Source organism: Vigna angularis, chromosome 2, assembly GCF_016808095.1.
Source record: "Vigna angularis cultivar LongXiaoDou No.4 chromosome 2, ASM1680809v1, whole genome shotgun sequence".
NCBI classification, from domain to species: domain Eukaryota; kingdom Viridiplantae; phylum Streptophyta; class Magnoliopsida; order Fabales; family Fabaceae; genus Vigna; species Vigna angularis.
The window spans coordinates 18,210,024-18,235,830 of record NC_068971.1 but is presented as its reverse complement, the minus strand read 5'-3'; the positions used below and the strand labels follow the sequence as shown (position 1 = coordinate 18,235,830).

The 25,807-nt window shown below is 34.3% G+C and overlaps 1 protein-coding gene and 1 non-coding gene across 3 annotated transcripts; one reads left to right on the top strand and one right to left on the bottom strand.

Annotated features, from left to right (window-relative positions):
- Nucleotides 1-16,058: 16,058 nt before the first annotated feature.
- TRNAK-UUU (transfer RNA lysine (anticodon UUU)) lies at nucleotides 16,059-16,131 on the bottom strand. The gene has a single exon. It is a non-coding gene; the product is annotated as a tRNA-Lys (tRNA).
- Nucleotides 16,132-16,226: 95 nt separating this feature from the next.
- On the top strand, nucleotides 16,227-20,312 carry LOC108328133 (protein PEP-RELATED DEVELOPMENT ARRESTED 1, chloroplastic). 2 transcript variants are annotated; one of them, XM_017561943.2, is made up of 9 exons: nucleotides 16,228-16,575; nucleotides 16,682-16,837; nucleotides 17,600-17,668; nucleotides 17,756-17,926; nucleotides 18,439-18,582; nucleotides 18,780-18,929; nucleotides 19,043-19,108; nucleotides 19,331-19,390; nucleotides 20,042-20,312. In XM_017561943.2, exons 1-9 carry the CDS (start codon nucleotides 16,285-16,287, stop codon nucleotides 20,087-20,089), a joined length of 1,155 nt encoding a protein of 384 aa, XP_017417432.1. In that variant the 5' UTR covers nucleotides 16,228-16,284; the 3' UTR covers nucleotides 20,090-20,312. The 2 variants fall into 2 exon arrangements, with proteins under 2 accessions (XP_052729834.1, XP_017417432.1); XM_052873874.1 differs by lacking the exon at nucleotides 17,600-17,668 and having other exon boundaries at nucleotides 16,227-16,575.
- Nucleotides 20,313-25,807: the final 5,495 nt, after the last annotated feature.

Here is a 25,807-nt window from a genome sequence, read left to right as displayed (position 1 = left end):
TAGAATCAACTCCACTCCTTTTAGCTCGAACAAGTAGAATCGTTCAACAATTTCGGCGTTCCCCATCTTTAATGCCACCTTCTCACAACACCCACTGATCGTCTTCCCTTGTCCGTCACCTAAGCTCACCAGATAAGGTTGGGTGTCCACTACCGTCCACTCCAATTCCTCTGCCACCCTTCTACTGATGAAGTTGTGGCTAGTGCCACTATCGATAAGAACCAGCACCTCTCGCTGGCCTATCCGGCCCCGTAATTTCATCGTCTTGGGAGAAGATAGCCTCCCCGCCGATAGCGCTGACAACTCACTTTCGACGAGGTTAAGTTCTGGTTCCTCTTCTCCTCCAACTTCCTCCTCCTCTTCTGCCATGATCAACATCCGCAATCCCATTCCGGGCAACGATGGTCGGGGCTGAAAGGGCCGCCGCATCGGAAACATCTCCCTTCCTCCCTCCTTTTCACATACTCCGAATACGGTGGGTTGTGAGTGTTCCTTTCCCTCCCGTCGCCCGATCGTCCTAGCCTTGTCGCCCCTTTGGGTCGCTTCTCTCCTCACGGACCCTACACTTTCCGCGATTCCCCCTTTATTTGACGTGTCTCGATGAGTTTCTACCTGCGTAACAGTCCCGTTGATCGTCCCCACGCACCTTGACTCTTGGATGCCGATCCTCCTCCCGTTCTCGAGACTGTAAATCTCTCCACATCTCGCACTACCCGCATAGCCGTCATCACGTCTGGTGGGTCGTGCAGCCTGACATGGTCGCCCACCTCCTCTTGGAGTCCCGCCATGAAGTACCCCAGAATTTGCTCCTCTGGAATCTTGGATGTTTGTCCCACCAGTGTCTCGAACTCCCTGACATAATCCTCCACCATTCCGACCTGCTTGATGGTCGACAATTCTCGTAAACGGTTCCCCTCGTCCCTCCTTCGAATCTAATTCCCAGGGCTCTCTTCAATCCTTCCCAAGAATAATTCTTGGTTTTCTCCCTTTAAAACCTAAACCAATTTCCTGCATATCCCTCCATGCTAATGAAAACCAGTTGCAATTTCTCCTCATCATCTACCTTTTGCACCTCAAAAAATTTTTCTGCCCTACTAATCTAGTTCCAGGGTTCGCCTCCTTCGAACACCGGTAGCTCCACTCGTTTTCACCAATTCGTCAAGTCGTCCTGACACCTTACTTCCCGTCTTCCTCTTTCCCTTTCGGGTCCGCCGTCGTTATCATTTATAGAGGATTCACTACCCTCCCGGTGCAGCCCATATGGGTCTTGCTTGTGATCTCCCAACAATTTCAGAATCACTCAGACGTCATGGCGCATTGCTTAATAGTTCTGCCTCAATGCTCCAGTCTCATGTCGCCGAAAGACCGTATCTGCCTTCGTCTCAGCCAGCGTAATCTCTACCGCCTCCATTTGACCTTCTAATGACAACACATTGCCCTCCATCTCGTGCGTACGTCACCCCTCCGATTGAAGATCTGGCAGGTCGGACCAATTGATAGGTTCCTAAACAAGGAACCTAATCAAGAACTTTCTTCTTGACTCTACACAACACAAAGTATGAAAGAAACTGGGTATTATTGACCAAAATAATGTTTATACAGCAAGAAGAATAGAGGCTTAACCCTCTCCATAGGTCAATACCTGTTTTACAAACTAATCACCAAAAGTCCCCCTCCCCACCGACTCAACCTCTATTTATAACTAACTCTCTCGCCTCTTCTTAACTGCTATAAGCCGTTAAGATATAACAGCCAGTTAGTTAGACTTCTTTCTTCTCTCATACACTATCCATCTCTGCCTATTCCTTTCAGGCCTATTGATGAGTGCATATTTAGACCCGCATAAATGAAATTCAAATTTTTGATGAGATAATTGTGCTTAAATGGTTGATTTTAAGTGAATTTGTGATGATTGGAATTGTTGGGTTTGGGAATTAAAGAGACGTAAAAAGTGAGTTTCAGCGCATAAATTATTCTTGGATGTTCTAATATTTATTTGTGCAGCTGAGAATATAAGTTATATTGGTCCAAATGGCAATTCAAGGCCCAAAATCAAATTTTATTTGCAAAATAATATACAATTGGGGCAAAATGGCAGACTTTATCCTTACACCCCCTAAAATCCCTACATACACTCCTATTTCTAAAACAGGCCCAATACGAAGCCCAAACACTAAGTCTTTTCTACTACACATGTCTAAGTTTCCTATTCCTACCCCTCCTAAATCAGATTCTGCCACGTGGCAGTCCATCACTAAGATATCTGCCATCTAGAATCTGTCACGTCATTAATCCTCTACACACTAAATTGACCTATCAGGTTTTGACACATCATCATCTTTCATCCAAACAGAAACCCTAATTTCATCATCCTAACCTAACCTTAGCCATCGTCACTGCCCTAGCCGCCAATGCCACCAATGCCATAAGTCGTCGTTCCGCTTTCGCCGTACCATCCTCACCGTCGGCCAACTTCTCCTTTCTCGCCGGACATCCACCACGACCACCATCGCTGGAGCACCGTTCGTCTCCTTCGAAGTTGCGATTTCTTCAACCTCAGTCGCGTCGCAACGTCGCGCACCACCATACTTTTGTCGCGCCATCTTCATCTTCTTTCTCGCAAGTTCCAGCTAGCCGCCGCGAATACCAGTCAGGCCGCCACCGTGAAGCTGCCTCCATCTTCCTCGCACAGCACAACCGTCAACGCACACTGCCATCTTCGTCGCTCTACCAGAATCGCGAGACCGCCATCAAACCTGAAATGCAAAAAAACATCCACAAAAACCCCAAAATCGCGCCTTCCTATTCGTGATTCAAGCTTCTTCGCCATCGGACCTGCAACAATCAACCACACCGCAGTACCATGGGCATCCTTGCCGCCGCGACATCACCATCTCGCACCTGTAGAGAGCAAAACTTAGAAAACCAGACGCACAGGGCAAGCTCGAACAAATTCGAAAAGGAGAAGAGAAACACCATTCTTCTCCAACAACGGCGCGGGAATTTCCCTTCCCCAATGTTCTGAAACCCTAATTGGGAGGGGAGAGTTCTCACACGTGGCAGCACCTCATTGGTGCGTCCTCCTCTAGTCAAAGCTGGTCAACAGGGGCTTCTGGTGCAATTTTGAAGAATTCAATTGGGGCTAAAATGCAGATAGAGGAAATTTCAGGGTATTTGTGCAATTTTGGAAAGTCAGAAAAGATAAAAAATAAAATTCAGTTGTTGAATTAATTTAATTTGGGAATATCAACAGAAAATATCTTCCAAATAATGTTATAATTATTTAAATCTTTTAGTTATTTGGAAGATATAAGATAAAAGATTCTATCAACTGAATATTCAGAGTCCAAGCTCAATCAAGCCTATATAAAGAGACCCAGAGGACTTCATTGGGATTCATTCATTCACCACTTCTCTCTTTTCTTTTATCTTGTATTCAACTCCATTCATGGAGAGCTAAGCATCTAGGGCTATTCTGTTGTAATTCCATTATGGATTCTGAGGTTACGTTCAGTTAATGCAATTGTTTATTTTGATTATTGATTTAAGTTGTTCTCTCTCTATGTCTTTCATCTCTATATCTTGTTAAAAGTAAAGATTTTTGCATCATAATGTGTTTGAATCTACATGCATATTGATTATATGAGTTCTAGGGTTTCTAGGCTTAATTGAGAATCTACTTTGATTTAATGTAGGAACTTTCATATGATTAAATGGTTTTTACTATCAATTGAGAATGTACTTTGGTTTGTAGTAATAATTTCAACTATAATCAATTGAGAATTTACTTTGATTGATTAACTTTTAACTTGGTTAGGAGATTTAAGAATAGACATGATTAAACACAATATAATTTGATTGAGAATGTACTTTGATTGAATTTATTGTGAATAATCTAGAAAGGTTTTGCATTTGATTGAGAATTTACTTTGGTTAAATGCATGATCACCCTCAAATTAATTGAGAATGTACTTTAATTAATTTGAAACTTAAACAATAATCAATTGAACAATTATTCGTGAATAATCGATGATGAATCTATCTTGGAAAAGCAGTGGAAATAGCCTATTTTATTATAATCGTTTCTTATTTGTTCTTTAAACCTTCTCCAAACATCATTTTTATTTATAAACATTGCATAGCATTTATAAGAGTCAGATGTTCAAAAGCAATTCTGTGTTCGTTGGGAGACGACCCAGGGTTACTTTAGCCCTATCTACTTTCTTAGATACTACTTGGCAATACTGAAGTTGCCTTGAAAAGTAGTATTAATTTGATAGCTTCAACGACAGCTTATCACCTATCAACAAGGTTGATGTTGGGGAGGAGGGTAATGTTAGAGTATTAAAGGTTTACGTAAGGAGGAATAAGAGGGGAGAAAACTAGATGCAGGAAAGGAGATTAGTTTGTTACAAGAGAGAGATAGTATAAATAATAAACGGAACGGGGGAGAGAGGGGATATCAAATATTTTGTTTTGGTTTAGACCAGACCTTTTGGCCAGTGGAGGAAGGGACTTTCTTGGGGAACATTTACTTGTATTTTTCTTTTGGATACATATTACAGATTCAATAATATACATTCATATACTTTCATCTTTTACTATTTCGAGTATTATTGTGAGAAGAGTGTCTTCTGTTTGGTCTCCTGAACAAAGGAACCTAACAGCCTCACACTGGAAAACAGATCAAAGTTCAGAATTGAATTAAATTGAAACATCTATGGTAGTTTATGAATTGAATGTTGTACTAAATTTTTATTCTACTAGCAACTTGCTTTTAAAATTAAATCACCAAAACACTGTAACTTTGCATCAACATCAGTCTATTCAAAAGCAATTTTCCAAAGTCAATTTCAAAACCAATTTTGCAAATAATCACCTATGCAATATGTGATTTTCACTTGTGAAACTAAAATTTGTCACAATTAAAGAATACAAATATCACTAATCCTATCCAAAGAATTTGTGTTGTCGACAAAAGAACCAAACTCCAAATCTTGTTGAAGTATTTAGTTATTAACAACAATTAATTTATATTTTTTCGTATACAGTTTAACGTTGAAAAAAAATAATACAACTTTTGTGACAAATGAGGAGAGACAGAAAGGCTATTGTGGATTTGAGATTGTGGGAGTGAGAGAAATGAGGTGTGAAAAAAAATCATGAGATACTTTACTTCATACAAAAGACTAACATGCTTACCCACATACAACCAAATATATCATAAACCGATTTTTATACTTCTTATATAGAAAATAGCAATGAAAATCATTACAGATTTAACATATACTTAGCATCCTACACTCCATCACAGAAACCATCGAGAAAAAAAATACCTTTCACTGTGGTTCTCCCCAGCAACGAAACAAATGAAGCAGTTGAAGCTTTCACAAGATCCCCACTCTTAGTATCACGTTATTCTCCCCTTTCACTCCTTTTCTTCTGCCCCCTTTTATTTCACTATTAGTCGTTTATAGAGATTGGGTGGGAGGAGACAATATGAAGAAAAGTTTGAAAGTTGTAGATGGAGAGACTGGGTATTGTGATGGAGAAAAATAGAAATTTAGATGGTATTGAATGGTGAGAGTAGGGATGGCAATTTTACCCGTGGGCACGGGTATCCGCGGGTAAAATCTGCGACGGGTAGTAACTATCCGCGGATATTTACTACCCGCAGGTAACGGGTAGCGGGTATTTTAATACCCGCTTCTAAACGGGTCGGGTATGGGTAGTATACTATCCGACCCGCGGGTACCCGTTACCCGCAAAAAATTAAAAAAAATAATTTATATATTTTTTAATTAAATTTAATTAAAAATAAAATAAAATTATATTTCATTAGATTAAATTTAATTAAAATTAAATTTTAATTTAATTAATATTATATTATATATTTTTTTTGTAATTTTATTTAATTTTTTTAAAAAATATATTAAATCTTTTTTTTTATTTTTTGTGGGTATCCACGGATATCCGACGGGTAGCGGGTACAATTTTATTCGGTAGGTCGGGTTGCGGGTAGACAATACCCGTGCCCGACCCGACCCGTTGCCATCCCTAGGTGAGAGGGAGAAAAATTAGGATTTTTGGAGAGAAGGGAAGAAATGGGGATTTAAGAAAGAGAGACTGTGAGAGTTTATTAGTAAATCATAATAAAGACTATTTTGAAACTATAAATATTATATATTTTATTTACACATATTTTTAGGATAAAATAAATTTATATTATTTATTTAATATTTTATTGAAAGTTTTCTTAAATTAAATTAGACATATTTTTTACTTTTGCAGTTTATCTCTTTTTAATATACGTATTTTTCAGATTAAATAAAAAGCTATTTTTTACTATAGAACATAAAAAACTTGTTTTATTATACTTTAACAAAATTGGATAAAAATATTACCAAAAAATAAAATAAAAGTTTAAAAATTTTACTATCTTTAAATTTTATCATTTTCTTTTTTTTTCTTCTTTAAATTAGTTATATTTTATTTAATATAATTTTTAATAATTTGATTTAAAAAGTAAAAATGATGTTGTTAATAATAATTACATCAATTATAACTTTAACCTAAATCATTATACAAATATTAAGAATGTTTTTGTTCTAATAATATATTATTCACAAGAATATATAGTTGATTTGTGTTAAATATTATCTATATCAATAGATTCCATAAAAATTTGCATTCTTACCTTCCAGAATGCATAGTTCTCACCTGTGAATAGTGGTCTATTGATAGAAGCACCCTCTGCAAAGGTTTGATGTGATCCTGCCATTTGAATGACTATCAAAGCAAGCTCTGATACCAACGGCTGCAGCGGAATGGTTAGCGTGGAATAACAAACCAAGAGGGTTTTTAATACTAACGTGTGCCTTTTAATTTCTACTCAATTAAACTTACTTAACAATTAATAAAGACAAATAAAGCAAGAGTAAGGTTGAGAGAAATTTGCACAGATGATTTTATCCTGGTTCGGATCTTACCAATCCTACGTCCAGTCGCTTATCTCAAACAAGATAAACACTTCACTAATCACAAAACAATTACAAACTACAATCACACAGATACAATTTGTAAAAGTTTAGAAAACACCTCTCTTGATGCCACAAGAGATGAAGCAACACCTCCTTTGAATCTTCACAAAGGATGAAACACTTCCTCCGAATACTTCACGAAGGATGACTTCCTCTTCCGAACACTTCCTTAGACAGACCAAGGATGAACCAGCTATTCCTCTATCACCGTAGCAGTATTTCACCAACTCTACAGATAGAGTTTCCTTAGCTGAGCAAGAGCACACAATTCTCAAGAGTTTCTGAGTATTTGAGCACAAGGGAAGAGATGTAGTTGTTGAGAGGAAATGAGAGTCTATTTATAGACTCATCCAAAAGCTCTTCCATTTTCGTGTTCAGCCTTTCTTACTGTGTTAATCGATTATCTTAAGTTGCTAATCGATTAGTCACTAAAAGACAAAATAACGGATAGTCGAACGGCTCGAAAACGGCTAGTTTTTCAAACGGTCACCTTGCTAATCGATTAACAGCCCATGCTAATCGATTAGCGCTAATCGATTAACAGCCCTTGTTAATCGATTAGCATGCAGTGCTGAGCTTTTCCATTGCTCTCTGGAATAATCGATTATTTACCCCTGTTAATCGATTAGCACTGCACAGTTTTTGCTTCTTGGTTTATTTTTACATCACTTTTGAATGCATACATAAAACCACTAATTGCCTATGTTCATATAGTTATTACAAAAGTTACAAGTCTTCAAAAATCATTCTTCATGAGTCTTGGTTGTTCTTGACTTGATTTGGACATCATCAAAACTTCATCTTCATCATTTTGCTAACACAACTCTCTTTTCTTTCTCTTATTTTTCTCTCTTTTTTCTTTCTTCCATTTCCATAAGTGTTTTTATCTCTTGTGTTCTTTTGAGCTTTTGCTCTTGTCTTCTTTTCAATGCATCTAATATTTGCAATGTTCATTCTACTTCCTCTTTCAAATATAGAATGTAGTTCTTGAAATCCTGACTAGTAGTCATTGGACTTGCATTCCAATTATGACACTAATGAGTTTCATGCCCATAACCTTCACATTTGGAACATCTTAAAACACTTGATTTAACCTTTGGGAAAACATTTTTGTCATGTTTGTGCTTCCTTTTAATACTAAAAATTTCACCATTCAACTTTACAATTCTAGACTCAAAGGCATTGGAATTCTCCACTAAGATCTCACGAACACACAACTTCTAGAAGGATGTCTTTACAATAATATGTTGCATTATTCAATATTGATAAATCTTGCAAAAGATTCTGAAAACAAACTAACATAATATATTTAAATCCTCACCATTTGTCTAAGTGTTTCACTCAAATGTCACTCATATATCACACAAATAATTTTTTTTAAGTACTCTCTTGTCTTTTTCCACTCAAATTATCTTTAATGTTTGGCAGAGAACTCTAGTAGCTTAAGCAAAGACTGAACAAACAATGTGAAAAATGTTACGAGATCTAAATTTTGACTCAAGAGGTCAAAGAAAATAGAAAACTCTATACAAAACTTCAAGGAATTTTTAAAAGACACAAAAATAATATAATTAGAAAATTATAGGACTACCAAAAAGAGTTAAATGAGACAACACGGAGATTCTAAAAAAAGACTAAATATAATTTAATATATTAACAATCATAAACAATAGCACAACATAATAATTTGTGTTGAACTCTACAATTTTTTTTATTATTGAAATTTTAATTTCTTTTTTTTATAATATATATATTTGTTTCTTTTTTACTATATTTTTTTTTAATTTGGCAATTTAACACAAACAAAGATTGTCCTTCAAACACCAAAATTCATGCAAGATCAAGGTAAACCGTTAATTGGGATTAAAATTAACATAAAAAAACAAAAAAAAAATAATTTTCACGAATCAAATGTATAAATACACAAATTAAAAAAAGAACACAAAAATACGAAAAATTAAAAAATCAACGAAATTGGATAAAATATTGGGTTTTTTTTAATATAACAGAAAATAAGAAAAAAGAGGATATTCAAACCAGAAACTTGCTTTAGAGGCCAAATGATACGATCCTATCTAGGAAAGAGTGCGATCTTTTTTTAATTTGAATCCTCAAGAGACACATAAAAAATAAAACAAAGAAAAACACAGAACAAGACAAAGACGAGGACGCCACAATCTAGCATATTATAAGTTAGGTGAAGATTCGCCACATAGATGTTAATCTTTGATAAGAATTAGACTTCTAATCCAAGAACCACGAGAGTCCTCTCAAAAAAAATGCAAATGAATATATTATGACTCAAAAGTGTCTATATTAGTTTTTTTGTACCTCTATATAAAGACACATAAGTTTAATAAAACCTAGAACCCTAAAATAAACAAGCTCAAAACACAAAAATAATAAAATATGAAAATTACATATTGAGACTTTTTTCATAGCGAGGTTCGCTTGCCTAACAAATTTAACATTCTATAAAGTTAAGATAAAATTACAAATTATTTAATTTCTTAAATTATTCTTCAATTGTGCTTATGATGTTTTTGTTCTTTAAATTCTCTCCTTCATGGAACATTATAATATTCAAGGAGACATATTTTGATATTGGACATTGTCATAGATTATTTGAATTTCAAATGTTCTTCTTCAAGTTCTTCTCATATATTTTTCAAGAAATAGTCATTAATCATACACTCTTTTTTAAAGAGCATTTGTCCTCAAATTCGTCTCTATTAAGATTCTTTATCATTCTGTCGCAACCGGGATCGCGACAAGACGGCAAGCCGAAAAACAAACGGGTTTAAGAAAAGATTTTGGGAGTCGCCACTATAATTTATTTTGGGAAAACTATGGAAAACCATAAAATAAGACATGGTCTACGAAAACTAGATTTTAGGTTCGGAAATCGATTACGCGTAAGGAAGGTATTAGCACCCTACTGCGCCTGCCCAAGGTAGTACATTTAATTAAATGTATAAAGTTGACGTGGTTTTCTCAAATATTTAATTTTCCCCAAAAATAAAAATATAAAGAAATTATTAAGAAACAAAAATATTGTTTTGTTTTATGAACCCGACAAGGATTGATAATGCTCCTACGTATATCCATTTAATGGAAAATCAAGGATCACGTAGTTCTTTATCTAGAAAAGTGTTTGTGAGTTTGTTTAAAAATTACTATGGATATTTTGGATTTTTGAAAAGTGAACTCGATTAGGATTGACATTGTTTTTTTTTTATTTTGAAGAAATTCTTTTATTTTGAAAATGGTGAGGAAAAAAAGGAATGAAACTGGCCATAGGCCGCTGAGTACTTATAGAATTTATTTTATGACTTATTATTATTTTTTTATAGGAAAATACGTGATAAGAAATATATTTTATTTATTTTGAAGTTGTTTATTTATTATTTATTTTTAAATAAAATAAATAAATATCACGTGATACGAGAGATATAACCAATACCAAAAGAAACTAGAGGAGATATTCTTTTTTATGGAATAATACCTTTAGCTTTCAATATTAATACCTTTAGAAATACCTTCAACGAAAAGAGAAAAAGAAGGGTGCACAGATGACATACATTTTCAGCTTTCAATACTCCCCTAATTCTTCCTCGATAGTTTCTGTTGGCAGAGTCCCTTTAGCGTGATAACTTACTTTTCTCTACACTCTCCCGTACTTTTTCTATCTCTAGTTTTTCAAAGTGTCTCTCTCCATCTTTTTTTCTCTCCCCTTTTCTATCACAGGGTGCCTATTTATACACACACATTGTAAATATTGTAAATATTATGATAATCTTGCCTTAAATATGAATTAATTGATAATGGACAAAATAGGAAAAGAAATGTTCTTGGTTCCAAGAAAAAGAAATCAAATAATATTTAAGACATTGATTATAACTATTGTTAGAAAATTTGTCCATTTTTAAATCATATTTTCCTCTTTAAAAACAACTGACGCAACAAATTATATTAATATACTATTTTAATTACGGCTTATAATTATTGGCATAATATTGATTCAAATTATTACCTTATTAAACTAATATTTCAAAAATATTTTCTAGTGATATGTCCTACAAGGAAATTTATTTTATTATTTTCTTTTTTCCTTTTTTTCTTTACCCACCATTAATTGTTATTTTTTTTATTCATTATTTTTATTTATTTACTTACATGGACGGACGAAATTGAGTGCTGACAATTTTCACTCGAGACTTATGCCTGATGGTCTCTTGGTGGCACCCAATGCCAAGAAGCCAATGAACTTATTGACTTTGTAGCACCCAACTGTTCTAAAGTTTCACCCTACTCAAGCAAAGTGAGTGACCACCACCTGATTGGCATCCAACAACACATACTGAAGAGGCGTCCACTAAAAGTTTGACATTTATCTGAGTTTTGCTTTATCAATTTGACTTCTCTAGAGCTATTCACTACTAAATAGATCGTATAAAATTACAATTTAATTTTATCTTAGCTCAAGAAGCACTAATTTAATTAATGAGATGTCTCATAGGTAATCCCTTGTCAATAGCAAAAACTAAAGTTACCTAATCAAGCATTTTCCCAATTAATAAATTAATTTAACATTCTCAACCAATCAATTCATACCATACATCAAATCCAATTAACCCAAACCAAAATTAAACCACAATTCCATTCAATAGCACAACCAATTTATAAATAACTAACTTTCCTTACCAATTTTAAGATACACTTAAACTCTTCAGCAACAATTTACTATATCAAAGAATTGTATTTATCAATCAAACAAAACTAACAGTACATGTTAAATTAAATTTATCATAACAGCAAATTTAACAATCAACTCATTAATCAATCTTAAAAAAAATTTAAATATCTACCTGATGTCTTATTTTTCATTCTTAGAAGTATTAATGGAGAAGTTTGTCCAAATTTGTATTTACGTTGGTTGGTATTTTCTTATCCGTATAACCAAATTCTATCACTCACCAGAAAAGTATATATAGGAAGTAGTGTTTCAGTTTTGGAGGTTAATGCTTTGTTAATATTGTTTTACATGCACGATTATGGTCTGTTTTTATGTCTAAAGTATGTTTGACTATCTTAGTTGAGTTGATTGCTAATACAACAGAATTTTAAAACTTGTAGAAGGTTCAAACCCCTTGCATTTTTCTAGAAAGATCATTGAGTGTTCTTGGGATTCTGATAGACAAGAATGGATTTACAAGCGAATGAGAACAGATAAATCAACTCTAACCGTGTGTTCACTTGTGCGGGTGCAGAATTACTGTTGACGAGATTTGCGAGAGATGATTTGCGATGCGATTAAAAACGTGTTCAGAGGGATAAGCGAAGAAGGATTTGCAAGGATTTGCGAAGATTTGGGCTGATTCAACGTCAAATGTTCTTTTTATCCTCAATCTTTTTGTAAAATGCCATCACTTTTTATCATATAATAGGGTGCCTGGGTTATGTGCTACAGAGATTCCCTTCTCTGCTTTGTGGTGTGCGAGAGTGTTTGTGGTGCAGTGTTGAGTGCAGCAAGCAAGCAGGAAAGCCTAGGTGAGTGTTTTGTTCATTGAGTTTTTTTTTTTCAGCAGAGGGAGGAGAATGGAGGTTGAAGATGAAGATGAGAGACGTTGAAGATAAAGAAGAGGAAGAAGAGGACGAGTTCAGCGTGAAAAAGATGAAGAAGAGAGGAAAGAGTTGTGTGGATTCGGTTCCAGCAGAGGTTCCACCCATAGAAGAAGGTGTATTCGGTTCCGGTGGTCTTGGAATCGGTTCTGGTGGTCTTGGAATCGATTCCGGTGCAATGAAGACATATAACTGGATGGTATTCAGTTCCCGTGATGAAGGATTCGGTTCCAGCATGTTTTGGTTCCACCATATTCGGTTCCAACATGTTTTTCTTAGCAGAAGTGTCTCCCATCTTCCTCTTCAAACCACTTCAGCGTTTCTGAAACCAAAACGAGATTCCAATTCAAATCAAAATCGCACTTTCAATTCCTCTTCGCAACTCTAATGACGCATTCGCGTTTGGCGCAGGAATGAACACTTTCGCTTTCTCGAATACCCTCGAATAGTGTTGGTAACCACAATTCAAAGCCATATAGGGTTTCGGTGCACTTGAAAACACCATTGTCCATGGACGGTGGCGATGACCCTTCAACATTGGCATGGCTTTAGGTCATTGAAGCTCTGGCCGCCTGTAAAGATTAAAGACGTTTTCTCTATGCATGTATATGCGTCTTACATCAACATTACTAATTAGCAATTGAATAAAGTGAAAACGGTAAAGAGAACAATGCAGGAAGAGAGGGAAGATAATAGAAGAATGTGGATCAGAGTTGTACCTGAACAGAGTGTAAGATAAAGAAGCTTGAAAAAGCCAACCTCTAAAAGCTAACATGCTACTCTGTTTTTATCTTCATTCTGATTGTCAGTAGCATGGCCAAATTCAGTGACTATTTTGGTAAAATGAAAAGTGTGTCTGATTCATCAATACCATATGGTTGTTGATGACGCATGCTATAAAGAGACGGTTCAGTTGACAAATTCAGGCTAAGGAGAGTGCCACCTCGGTTTTATCTTGTATGTAGCATTCAATATTAAATAGAAATTATACCATTTGAAATTATTATTTTATTTTTTACTAATTTTTTAAAGTAAAAAATTTACTATTTTAAAACTATTTCATTTTTATAATATGTGTAAAATAAATATAAATATGCTTCATTTCATAACAAATAAAATCATACTATTTGATAGTAAATTATATTACAAACAAATATTATATTTAAAAATAAATTTATTTTACTAAATTATAACTTTTTACATTTTAAAAATTAATTTTAATAACAATTTTTAACTTTTTTACTCTTTATAAATATTTTTATAATTAAATATTACATTAACAATTATCATTTTATATTACTTTAATAATTAGGGGTATATTAATAATCTTTAATTTCTACCAATTAAACAAATTTTTTAAATCTGTCACATCAATCAAATCATACACTAATTTTCATAAATTTTAATTCTAAATCCATTCTCACCTACCTCCAAATCCACCCAAATAAAGAACAAAAAATCTACTCTCAAATCCATTCAATCACTCTACCCAAATCATCTCCTCCAAACTTCCTCAAATGAACAAAGCCTAAATAACTTCAATACATATAGAAAAGTTCTATGCCAAAACCTTTGCCTTTTAATTTCCCTTCATCTATCAGTCTGTACTTGATTTAGATCATTGGGTTGATCTATTATAGTAATGATCATGTCTTGTTCAAAGGGTAGATGTTAGAGTTAATCTCCATTACATTAGTTAGAGTTTTCTTTGTATGTAAATATTAGGCTTAATAGTCTCTTTTGTCCCTAGTTTTGCTCGATTATGTCAATTTGGTCCCTGGTTTTAAAAAAGTGTCAACTTGGTTCTCACTTATTAAATTTTGTATCAAATTTGTCCCTTCCGTTAAATAGAAACCAACGGCGTTAAGGATGGATGATCTGGCAGAAGACGTGGCATTTTGTAGATATTGACATCAGATATTGACAACGTGTCACTATCTCATTCACTTTTACTACTTTATTATTTGATTCTTCCCATGTGGAGCTCCACTCCTCTCTTTCCGGTCGACAAGAGAGGGGAAAAGCCCGACCACGACCTAGGTTGGGCCTGCGCCCTTGTACTCGAGTCTCTGATTTCGGTCGTTGTCAACCCGGTCATCAGAAAATCGAGGCTATTGGTCACCCCCACCTTGAAGGACCAGGCCACAGAGATCACGAAGACTTGGAAGGCCAACCTAGAGAAGCGTGGCGACTCAGAAAACGTGAAGACACCTGACGTTCACACCTTCTTGCAGAACAAGGACTTGGATTTGTATCGGAAGCTTGTTATTGCTTCCGCTTGGAGGAAACAAAATGCTTCAAATCACATTTGTGTTTTTCCCTCATGAACACCTGAATTTCAACCTGATTCTCGTCCATTTCCTTCTTCATTTTCAAAACCATGTCAGTAGATCTTGACTCAGCAAACATCCTCATCAATATATTATAAGTCAACGTATTAGGCTAGCACTTCAACTCCTTCATTCTAGCATACATCCAGTGCACATCATTCACATCATGCAACTTAGCTATGCATCTAAAAACACAATTGAAAGTGGACGCATTAGGAGCAACCCCTTTCTTCACCATCAAATTGAGAATCTTCACATTTAGGCTTCTTTTTCTTCATAATTGTAATGAATCAGAAAATGCACCCATCATGATCTTCTTTTCATCTGTTTATTTCAGCTATTGTCCCGCTGTTAGCGTTTCTTCCTCACACCCTCCTTTGGAAGGAGCTCTCTGACCACTTTTCCTCTCTCGAGGAGGACCTACAAATCCAAAGTTCTGAAACGCAAGATGCACACTTACACGTCATCACTCATAAATCAATATAGTGACACGTTGTCAATATTTGGTGCCACATCATTAATGCATTAACTCCGTTTTGTGATACTTAACGGAAAGGACAAATTTCACACACATTTTATTAACTATGAACATATTTCAACCACTTTTAAAAATGGGGACTGATTTAATATTAGGTAACAAAAGTGGAAACCAAATAGGCTATTAAGCCTAAATATTAACTAGCCAAATACTAAGAAGCTTTCCATTTAAATATTTTCATAATAATTATGACTATTAAAAATAATTTTAGATTTTCCTTGGGTGGCATTAGTCTCAAAAGTGGATCAAGAAATACTTTCCAAGTCTGAATTATTGTTTTAAAATAAGTTGAATTAAACATGCACCAATTTTGTATGTAACAGGTAGAATAAATTGAAAATTTCTTAAAACTTAAAATGGTATAGTTTTTTTCTAAAATTATGTGTTTAAGTAACTAGAAAGCCATCGATGGACTTTGTTAACTTATTCTTTATGTACCCAAAAAAATTTAGCATTGCAGAATTTAAGTATATGTTGTTTGAAAAGCAAGTTCTAAAATCAGTTCCAATCACATACAAATTAAGAAATCGCCGTCTGTGGGAATCGAACCCACGACCACATGGTTAAAAGCCATGCGCTCTACCAGCTGAGCTAAGACGGCTTGTTGAAGAAATTTGATTATTTTCTCTATTTCTTTCAAAAACAATATTTTTTATTCAATCCGCTTTTTAAAATTCTCAGCGCTGTACTAAAACCCTGAATGTGAAAAACCCCCAAGCTTTGAAGAAGATAATTATGAATTGAAATCGACGAAATGATTGTTTCTGCACCCTCTTGCTCCTACACTTATCCTAATCTTTTCCAATATTTCTGTCCAAAATTAAGTTCATCGCAGCACCGATGCAGGTTGAGGCTGAAAAAGCTCACTGGAAAGAATCGCATTTTTGCATCCATTGGTGGTTACGAGGTGGGTGGAGGATATCCAGAACTGGAGAAGGATGAAAAGAGGAAAAACAGAACGTCGCGTTCAGAACCTACTCACACGGAATCCTTCCTTAGAGGAGGGGACCAAGTTATATCTGTCTTGGAAGAAATGATTACCCTTGTGAGTTACTCCCACTGTTACTCTTATTACTTGGTAAAGATGTTGAATTTCTATTCTTCTGACTTAAACTTCATGAGTTATATTATGCGTACAAATTTTTGTTCAGTTGGATGACATGGATATGGACGAGGATTCTGAGAGAGTGGCAGTGGAGTTGGCTGCACAAGGAGTTATAGGAAAGAGAGTTGATGAGATGGAGTCTGATTTCATGACAGCCCTTGACTACATGATTCAACTTTCTGAGAAGGACCAGGATGATAAGGTATGGTTTTCTTAAGAGATTATAACTCATCTAGATGAAGTTAGAAATCCATGTGTTCTGTTCTGCCAATAATTTTTTTTTCTTTTTTTTTTTGCAATTATATTTTAAGCAAATCTGCGGAAGAATCCCTTGTAAATAGAAACAGAGTAATGTTTTCATTTTTTTTAAGAAATTAATTTTGATACACTATTAGTATAAAAAATTTATTCACTGTCAATCAATTAGAATTCACCTTAAGTGTGACTGCTAAAGTAATTGTCAAGACTGCTTAAGTTGTGTAAAGGATTTAACTTGTTGTATTTGTTTAAGTTTTTGTTTCATTATTGATGGAAGACACGTAAATGAACGAGTTAAGAGATCAACCGAACTCTCTTAAACCTTTCTCACATTTTCCAGTCTCAAGTGTAGTTATTCAGAAATCATGAATCTTAAAATGGATGGTAATCATGATTGGATAGTAGTGTGAAATACCTTACACTGAGAGTGCATTTTAATTAAATTCTTTTTTAACGTGAGTCTTACTGACTGCAGCAGCTTCCGCTGCTGAATATGTGAACTCAAATAAGCAAACAGGCATTTGTTATCAACATGATATTTTGTGTCCTTCAACCACACTGCCCTGAAAATTTTACATCATTGTTGTTAGTATCCTTTAATTGATGATTCCTATTGCACAATTTTCTGTGCTGGTGAGCCGTGAAACTTTGATGAAGTTGTGATTTGAAATATACTGCTTATGTATTTCATATTATTTCATTTTAGCGCAAGGAACTGTTGGAAGTGATCAAAGAGACAATATTATCACATCTAACAAAAAAATGTCCGCCCCATGTAAGGAACCTTTTTTAGCTTCTTGATCATTTTCTAGCCAGAGGGCAGCTCCAGATTAATATGGAATTTTCTCCTTCATACTTTTAGGTTCAAGTAGTTGGTCTTCTGTGTAGAACTCCAAAAAAGGATAGCCGGCATGAATTGATGCGCAGAGTTGCAGCTGGTGGCGGTGCATTTAGAGGCGAGAATGACTTGAAGATTCATATTCCAGGGGCAAATCTAAATGACATAGCTAATCAAGCTGATGATTTGTTGGAGGTATTTATAGAAACTTCACTTATATAAATCCACTGAGATTGTCTGTTGAACTTTAAAATGTCTAGTACTCATACTTGGGTAATGATTTTATTTTCTTTGTATTGGACGATGAGAGCAAAATGTACTTGAAGACCTTGGGATTGGTCTAAATTGCGTTATCCTCTTTTACAAGTCACGACTCACAAAATTCCCCATACCGACTTTTTGTGCATTTTCATTCTCACGTCTGCAAATCATATGAATCGGATTACTGATACATTTGGGTTTTTTATTCTTTTTGTGTCGTGTTATACAACTTGTATTATGACTAAGCATGTCTTCTCAATTTAGGTGTAGCTGACTTTATAGAGTAGTTGACTTCGAAGGTTCTAAAATTTAGGTGTTATACTCTTAGTTATTTTTGTTTTGCTATCAGTATCTGTTTATTAAATTATTTCGATGTCTCTAAGGAGCAGCTTCAATCTTACCGAAACTGTCTGGCAAATTTTTGGTGTCGGGCCATATTTTTGCAGGCAATGGAAAATCGTCGTGTTATCCCAGACCGAAAACTGCTTGCAAGACTCGTTTTGATTAGAGAAGAAGCTCGCAATATGATGGGAGGGGGAATTATGGATGAAAGAAACCACCGTGGATTCTATACGCTTCCTCAGCCTGAGGTATTTGAAGTATAGTTTCCATATTTTGGTTTAAGCATGGTTGTCACTTCTACTGAAATATTTGCCTAGCACAACATTTCCGTTTCACAAGATATTGTTGTTTGTTGCTAAAAGGGATGGGAAATCAAAACCACACAGATATCATCTTTCTGTGCCAGAAATATTATCTTGGCATCCTTAAACTGTTGACAATGCAGGTGGAATTCTTGACCAAATTGGTGGCTCTAAAACCTGGGAAAAAGGTGCTTGATATGATAAGAAATGTGATGCAAGGAAAAGATGAAGGTGCAGACAAGTACGATGAGGAGGACACTATGGATCCCGAACCAATTGAATTTCTAGGAAAGGTGGGTTGAATTGAATCCTGCTCGTGTGCTATTTAACTAAGGGGTGTGTTTTGTTATGTGTGCAAGTTATAGACACTTTAAGGCATATTTAACTTGTCTGCGATGATTTGCAGCCAATTTTAACGGGAGAGAAAACACTTCCAGTACGCCCTGGCATGTTTCTTGAGACAGTATCCAAGGTGAGAGAAAACACTACATTCTTAATTTATTGTTTTGAAGCCAAGTGAACATAAAATATATGGTCCAGTTGAAAATTTTACGTGGTGGACACCTGTTCTTTTTCACCATGATACGGTCTCCCATATTTCCTGATAAACACTCTGATTGTCACATTAGATTTGAATGATCTTGATTTGTTTGATGCATTTCAAACTAATGTTTTTCAATTCTTATTTTAACAGGTTTTGTCTGGTTTATATGCTGGAACTGACTCTGGCATCACAGCACAACATCTGGAATGGGTAATTCTTCTTCTCAAGTTCTTAAATATTTCAATTTTCAAGGTCAATGACCCTGTCGAGTATGTATTATAAAAACTAGCGAATTCATGTGCTAGAAGGTTCCTTGTATTGGAAACTTGAAAACGAGCAGAAAATATTTTTATCAAACCAAATATCCCCATAGACTTGTTTAGTTTGTGAAAACGTTCCTGTTTTCATATTATATTTTTAAACTAATTACAACAAATGCTACATTAATTTTGTTTTCAAAGATTTGCAAAATTGATAAAAACAAAAAATAGTAATTTTCATCATTTCTTATGATAGTTAAAACAAGATATACTTTTATATTGTGAAAATTGGACATGGAAACTGAAAATAATTTCTCAAATCAAATAAATAAGTTTGACAATTGAAGGCAAACTTGCTACACAAAAATTTCGGAAATCCCCATTTATTTAAGCTAAATAGATTGTGCCTGAAGAACTGTTCAAATCTTAAATAGTCAATTGTTACTCCTATAGAGCATTATTGTTACTAGAAGCCGTGATGATTGGTGGCATCATGCGAATGGATGTTTGGTTTTGCTGATTAAATTATCTTCTAAATTAAACAGCCATGTCTATGATCACCTAATTATTGTTTCTCTTGTTTATTACTCTTGCCTTTCAGGTTCATAAGAAGACACTTGAAGTTCTTCAGGAGATAGCATTTGGCTAATTCTCTATATATCGTTATATTCTTTTTGACGAGGTGAAGCATGGCGACCCTTTTTGTATCCCACTATTTAAGCCATTTTATGCTGCCAAAAAAGACTTGTAGGCTGTTCATAGGGACAACATAAGTTATAGTATAAAATTTCAGAACATTTGCAAGGTGGCAATGTAAATTTATCATTCAAAAGATGAAAAATGACACAAATTTAAAAAGGCTTTATAAGTAATTTGGTCTATCAATTTAGAACTTAGATTAATTTTGATCTTTATATTTGTTTTTTACTCAATTAATTTTTTATTAAAAAGACCCAATATGATCTATTATGTTAAATTGATATTACTACTATTTTTTTAAAATTTAAATTTGTCACATGTTAAAATTTAAGTCACCTTTTATTTCTTTTATTTTAGAACCTCTTGATACATGATATCTAAAAATATTACTTAAATTTTAACACATAATATTTTCAAATATCAATTTAACATAATGATAACATTGAAATTTAATTTTTTTTATAGAAGGTAGAAATTGACTTGAATAAAAACAAATATAGAAATTAAATTATTAATTAAGCTTAACTTTTAATGTGGACCGTAGTCTTTTATAATTTTTTATTTTAAGACAAGATGGTCAATTAAGAGGGAGAGAACTGATATCAACTTAATTGGTCTTGACACTTAAATGAAGAAGAAGAAGAATATATATATTGATGTATAAGAATATATATGTAGATGTATAACAAGTATGAAAGAATTTGGATTTTATATATATATATATATATATATATATATATATATATATATACTTTGGGTTTAAGGTTTAAAAACAAAAATGTGCTAGACTCACTATGCTCCAAAAAGGATAATATTTAATATATAATAGATAATCTTATGGATTATATCTTATCATGCTTAATTGATATATTTTTTAATTTTAATAATAATGGTAAAATTAAATTTTATTCTTTTATTATTATAGAACAAAATTGTATACACATGCATATGGACATAAACACGTGTGTTTCATATATATATATATATATATATGTTCATGTGTTAGTCTTCTGTGAAATCCCTACAAATTTTTAATTTTTCCACCTTTGTCCTTTACTCCATTTGATATCACCTCTTTCCTTAAATTTTTTTTAAAACAAAAATCAATTTTAATGCCACATGTCATTACACATTCAAGTGATCATGCCACATTACCAATTATTAAATGGTCGTTTGCTGAATTTGACGGCAGACCTCTAATTGAATCAAATTAACAATAAATGGGACCCAATTGATACGCCAAAAAGAAAAATGACTTATTTAAGATTTTGGACAAAAATAGGGACTTCTGGTAAGATTAAGCCTTCATTATTCATACGTATTTGTAGAGACAGATTTGGTAGTTAAATGACATTCATTTTGAGAGACTTTCAAGCGAGGCAAAACGACGATTTGAAAGGATTAATAAGATTTTCAATATTTGTGACTTTGCTCGAATTTGAAATGATTTTATATGAAATTTCAAATTTGTCCTCGTACAATTAACATTTTACTTCAAAAAAGCTTAAGTAATCGATTAAAGTGAAAGAGAGAATTAATTCCATAGTCTTCATTATATAGAAGCCTCTAACTGATTTTAACTAAGAAAGGAATCAATTTCGTAATCCCTAATAATACATGATATTTGTACATGTCATTACTTTCATTTCACGAGTTCTGCATGTAAAAAATTCATACTAAAGATTCGATAAATCTAAATATCTCAAACAAGCACATTTAATCATATTCAGATTTATAAGAAAGAAAGCGGAAGTAGAAAGACCAACCTCCAGCCATTGTTGTATGCTTGCTTAAATTTTGGTTTCTGAACCCTTGCTCTTAAAACACGATGGTGATGTATATGAAGTAAAGAGTAGGCTCAGTGACCTGATATGAAATTTTCTATAGTCCTCCAAAACCCATCACAGAGTATTTTTATAACGTTAGAAGAGATTGTTGTGGGAATAATGGCACACCCACACGTTTGAAAACGGTTTTTTTATTTAAAATGGACCACTTTCAGAATATTAACGCTTTTAAAATATTAACTGGAAAGGAAATAAAATAAATGGGATATGATATATATTCTTAAAATGTAACCTCTTTTCTGTATAAGGCTAACACTGCATTGGCTTGTTTCTTTTGGTGTGACATGTAGAGATTTCTAGAGTAACACAAACCAAAGATTCCTAAACTTATACAGAACAGGACAAGATTCCTGAATTGTACAATGTATATTTTGAAAAACTTTGACTCCTTTGACTCGTTCACATAACCATTATATATAGAGCCAATAGTTATTGCTAGGCATGGTTGGTATGTTGTTGGGGTATAATAACTGGTTGGGATATAAGCTCATATCATAGTGCAAAGACTGGTGTTGATATGCGCATTGAATATCGAGAGTGATGAAGGAGAACCTTTGGAGTATACACTGCATAGTATTGAGAGTGTTGAAGGACAACCTAAGACAATGTGGTTGTGACTTCTTTGAGGTGACTGTGTGTTCTTCATTGGACTCTGCGATTGTGGTTTGAGGTAGGTTAGCGATATGCTCAACAGCGAATTGAGGCTCAAGATAAAGACGAATCGAGCGTAATACATAGAATCCATTCCACGTGTAAACCATTTCACCATTGGGTTCATGCAACTTCCGATGACTTTGGTTTCCATTTTAAAGGTTAAGAGGTTGAAGATGAAGACGTTGAACATGGAGGTTGCAAGTGAAAAGAGGTTGAAGACGAAGGTGGAACCGGTTCCACTACAAACCTAACTGATTCCACTCGCAGATGGAATCGATTCCAGCGACCTTGTATATGATTCCAAGCCACTAAGGAGTTTAGCGTAATCGGTTCTAGTAGATGAGTAACCGATTTCAAAACTTTGTATTCGGTTACAAGATCTTCAAAAGCTTTCATCCAGCGCCAAGAACCTTGTAAGGGCATGTCTAACCCATTTTTGTGTGTTGCAGGTGTTGTGAAGGGTTGTGTGTTACAGGTGTTATGAAGGGGAAGGTAGAGGTGGTACATTACCTACCTACTTCGTGTGGTAATGGATTTACTAGTGTAGTGGTAGACGTGGTTGATTTGATGGTGAACGTGTGAAGCAAATATTGGTGGTGGATTTGTGACTCGTTTAGAACGTGCTAATCAAGGACAATGGACATTATGAACTTGGTGGAGGAGAAGGATATGTGCCTAGACGTGGTGGTTGCCAATGTGGTAGAGGTTAGGTCATGCTTTGTGTGGGTGAAGTTTATTTGTGATTATTTTTTGTTTGATATGTTGTATTTTGTGTAGATGTTAAAGTTATTGGGGTGGTTGGTGGAAGTTCATAGTTAATTGGTTTTCTGTGTGGTGGTGGGTAATATTTGTTGGTAGCATCTTGTGCTTCTTTGTTAGCTTCTTTAGTCCTTTGTTAGAGGATATATTTTTGATTGGAGGTTGTGTGCCTCTCGTCGTCATCGTTGTGTGAATTTTTCATACTTCTCGCATGGTAGATCCTTGGTTTTGTGTTTTGTTCCCTGTTTCAAAAGTCTTCAAGATGTATGTGTAATTATATGCATCGTCAATTACTATATGTATGCATTATTTTGTAAATCATTGTGTGTTTAATGTAGCATCCATTAATATCTATGATTTAATTGAAAGTTTCTTGTTAATTGGACCTATTTATGAAATTATCATGTTCGTAATATGAATTAAATTTTCAATTACAATTGTTATGTTTTGTTTATATTAAAATAATCATTATATTTGTTTAAGTAAATATAGATAAAAAAAAATTAGATGTTTCATACTTGGACGGTGAAGATATAGTCGATGATGTGGTGGGTATGGACTTCAATATAGTAATGCACTTACACCAACAATTACAAATGTGCATTGTACTAGTCGCATTAACAACCTATGCATTGTTACACATGCCTTGAATATGTTGAATATGATACAGAGGACAGCTCAGATTGATGAGGAGCTGAGATAGCATTTACTGATGAATGCTATCATATGCTTATGCTGTTGTTGGTTTAAGTTTTCTGAACTTATTGATTTTTGCTTTTAGATTAGGGTTTGATGTACTCTTTTGGAAACTTGGTTTGTTATGATGGTTAGCTATTAATTGTGATTGTTGGATAAGTAATGCTTTTTGATTGATTGATGTTGAGATGATGTGCACATAAAATGCTTATACAGGTGATTCACAAGCTTTGTGAACAAATACAGGATATTATGATTGTGATTGTGAAATTAAGCAGGATGTGTATGTCAAATGTGAATGAGCTAATATGTGAGGTTTTGAGCTCCAGAGTTGTTATTGTTGAATGCTATTACTTTGGAAACATGAATGATTTTGCCCAGGTTTTCTATGATTGAATAAATTGCTTGTTTTGCATCATGTGATCAAGGCTGTTTGTTGGAACCCTTTTTATTAGCCAAATTCATAAAGTTAGCCCACTAAAAGAGAACACTTTGTGTTCTATCCTTTGAACCCTTAGCCTTGAACATAAATTGAAAAGCTTTACCTTGAGTTAAGTAGAAAATCTTGTGTGGTATTGTTACATGTTCAAGTTTGGGGTTGTTGGGAAAGTATGAAAAAGAAAAAGGGAAAAGCATTGAGCTAAGAAGCCAAGAAATAAGAATGTGAAAAGAAAAAGAGAAAGAAAAGAAAAGAAAGGCAAAGCTCAATGCAAAAGAAAGTTGGGAAAAATAAGAATAATTGTGTTGTTATGATTCTCTTAACTCAAGGATTTTGTGATCCAGAAAAACCAATTTTCTTGTTAGCCCAGCCACGTTATAAGCCATGGAAAAGTCCTTGTGATGATGCATGCTTGTTAATGTTTTTGATTGTGGTTAAATGAAAGGCAAAGTTAATTCATGTGACATTGGGATAGTGGAGTGAATGAGTGATTACCTCTTATACACTTGAGTGTGAGTGAAACACTTTACCTGGTGAGGAAGTATTCCATGAGCACATAAACATCCATGCCTAATTGATTGATCATTCAAGAAAAATAGCATTTGTTGAATATTAAATAAATTCGTGAACACTAAAGCATGTGCACATCTTGATTGAAATCTTGGTCATAAGTTTGATTGAAGTTTTTACTTATCTTGAAGATTTTTGAATGAGTGAACCGTCATATGAATTGATATAGATTGAGTTACATCTTGTTTGCTTGAGGACAAGCAAAGTTCTAAGTTTGGGGCTGTGATAACAATTGAAAAACTGTTATTTTCATGCTTAAAATTGATACTAAAAGCAACCTTTATACTTAGAAACTAGCTTGAAATCATGCTTTTATTCATATTTTCAGAAATAAGAGAGCTGGACAGGTTTATGCTTGATTTCAGTGTTTTTGTGCAGGTTTTAAGGTGAATTTAGTGAAAGAAGTGAAGAAGGAGAGAGATGAAATCAGAGAAGACATCAAAAAGTGCAAAAGGAGAAGCCACAACTGCCGCTCAGCGGCAGTTTACCGCTGAGCGGCACTCAGGAGCTCACAGGAGATCCGCTGAGGGGCAAAGTGGCCGCTGAGGGGAGAAAACTACTCACGCACTCACCGCTGAGCGGTACTTTACCGCTGAGCGGCACTATTTTTGGGCTTGGGCCTAATTTTCTGTAATTTACGAATAGTATATAAGCTTTAGGGTTTCCTAGGGTTTGTATCTTTGGCTGGAACGAAGCAAACACT

Coding starts and splice junctions, on each gene's coding strand:
- LOC108328133 (XM_017561943.2), top strand. CDS start 16,285: ATGATTGTTTCTGCACCCTCTTGCTCCTACACTTATCCTAATCTTTTC. Junction 16,576..16,681: donor TGGAAGAAATGATTACCCTT/GTGAGTTACTCC, acceptor ATTTTTGTTCAG/TTGGATGACATGGATATGGA. Junction 17,669..17,755: donor CAAAAAAATGTCCGCCCCAT/GTAAGGAACCTT, acceptor TCATACTTTTAG/GTTCAAGTAGTTGGTCTTCT.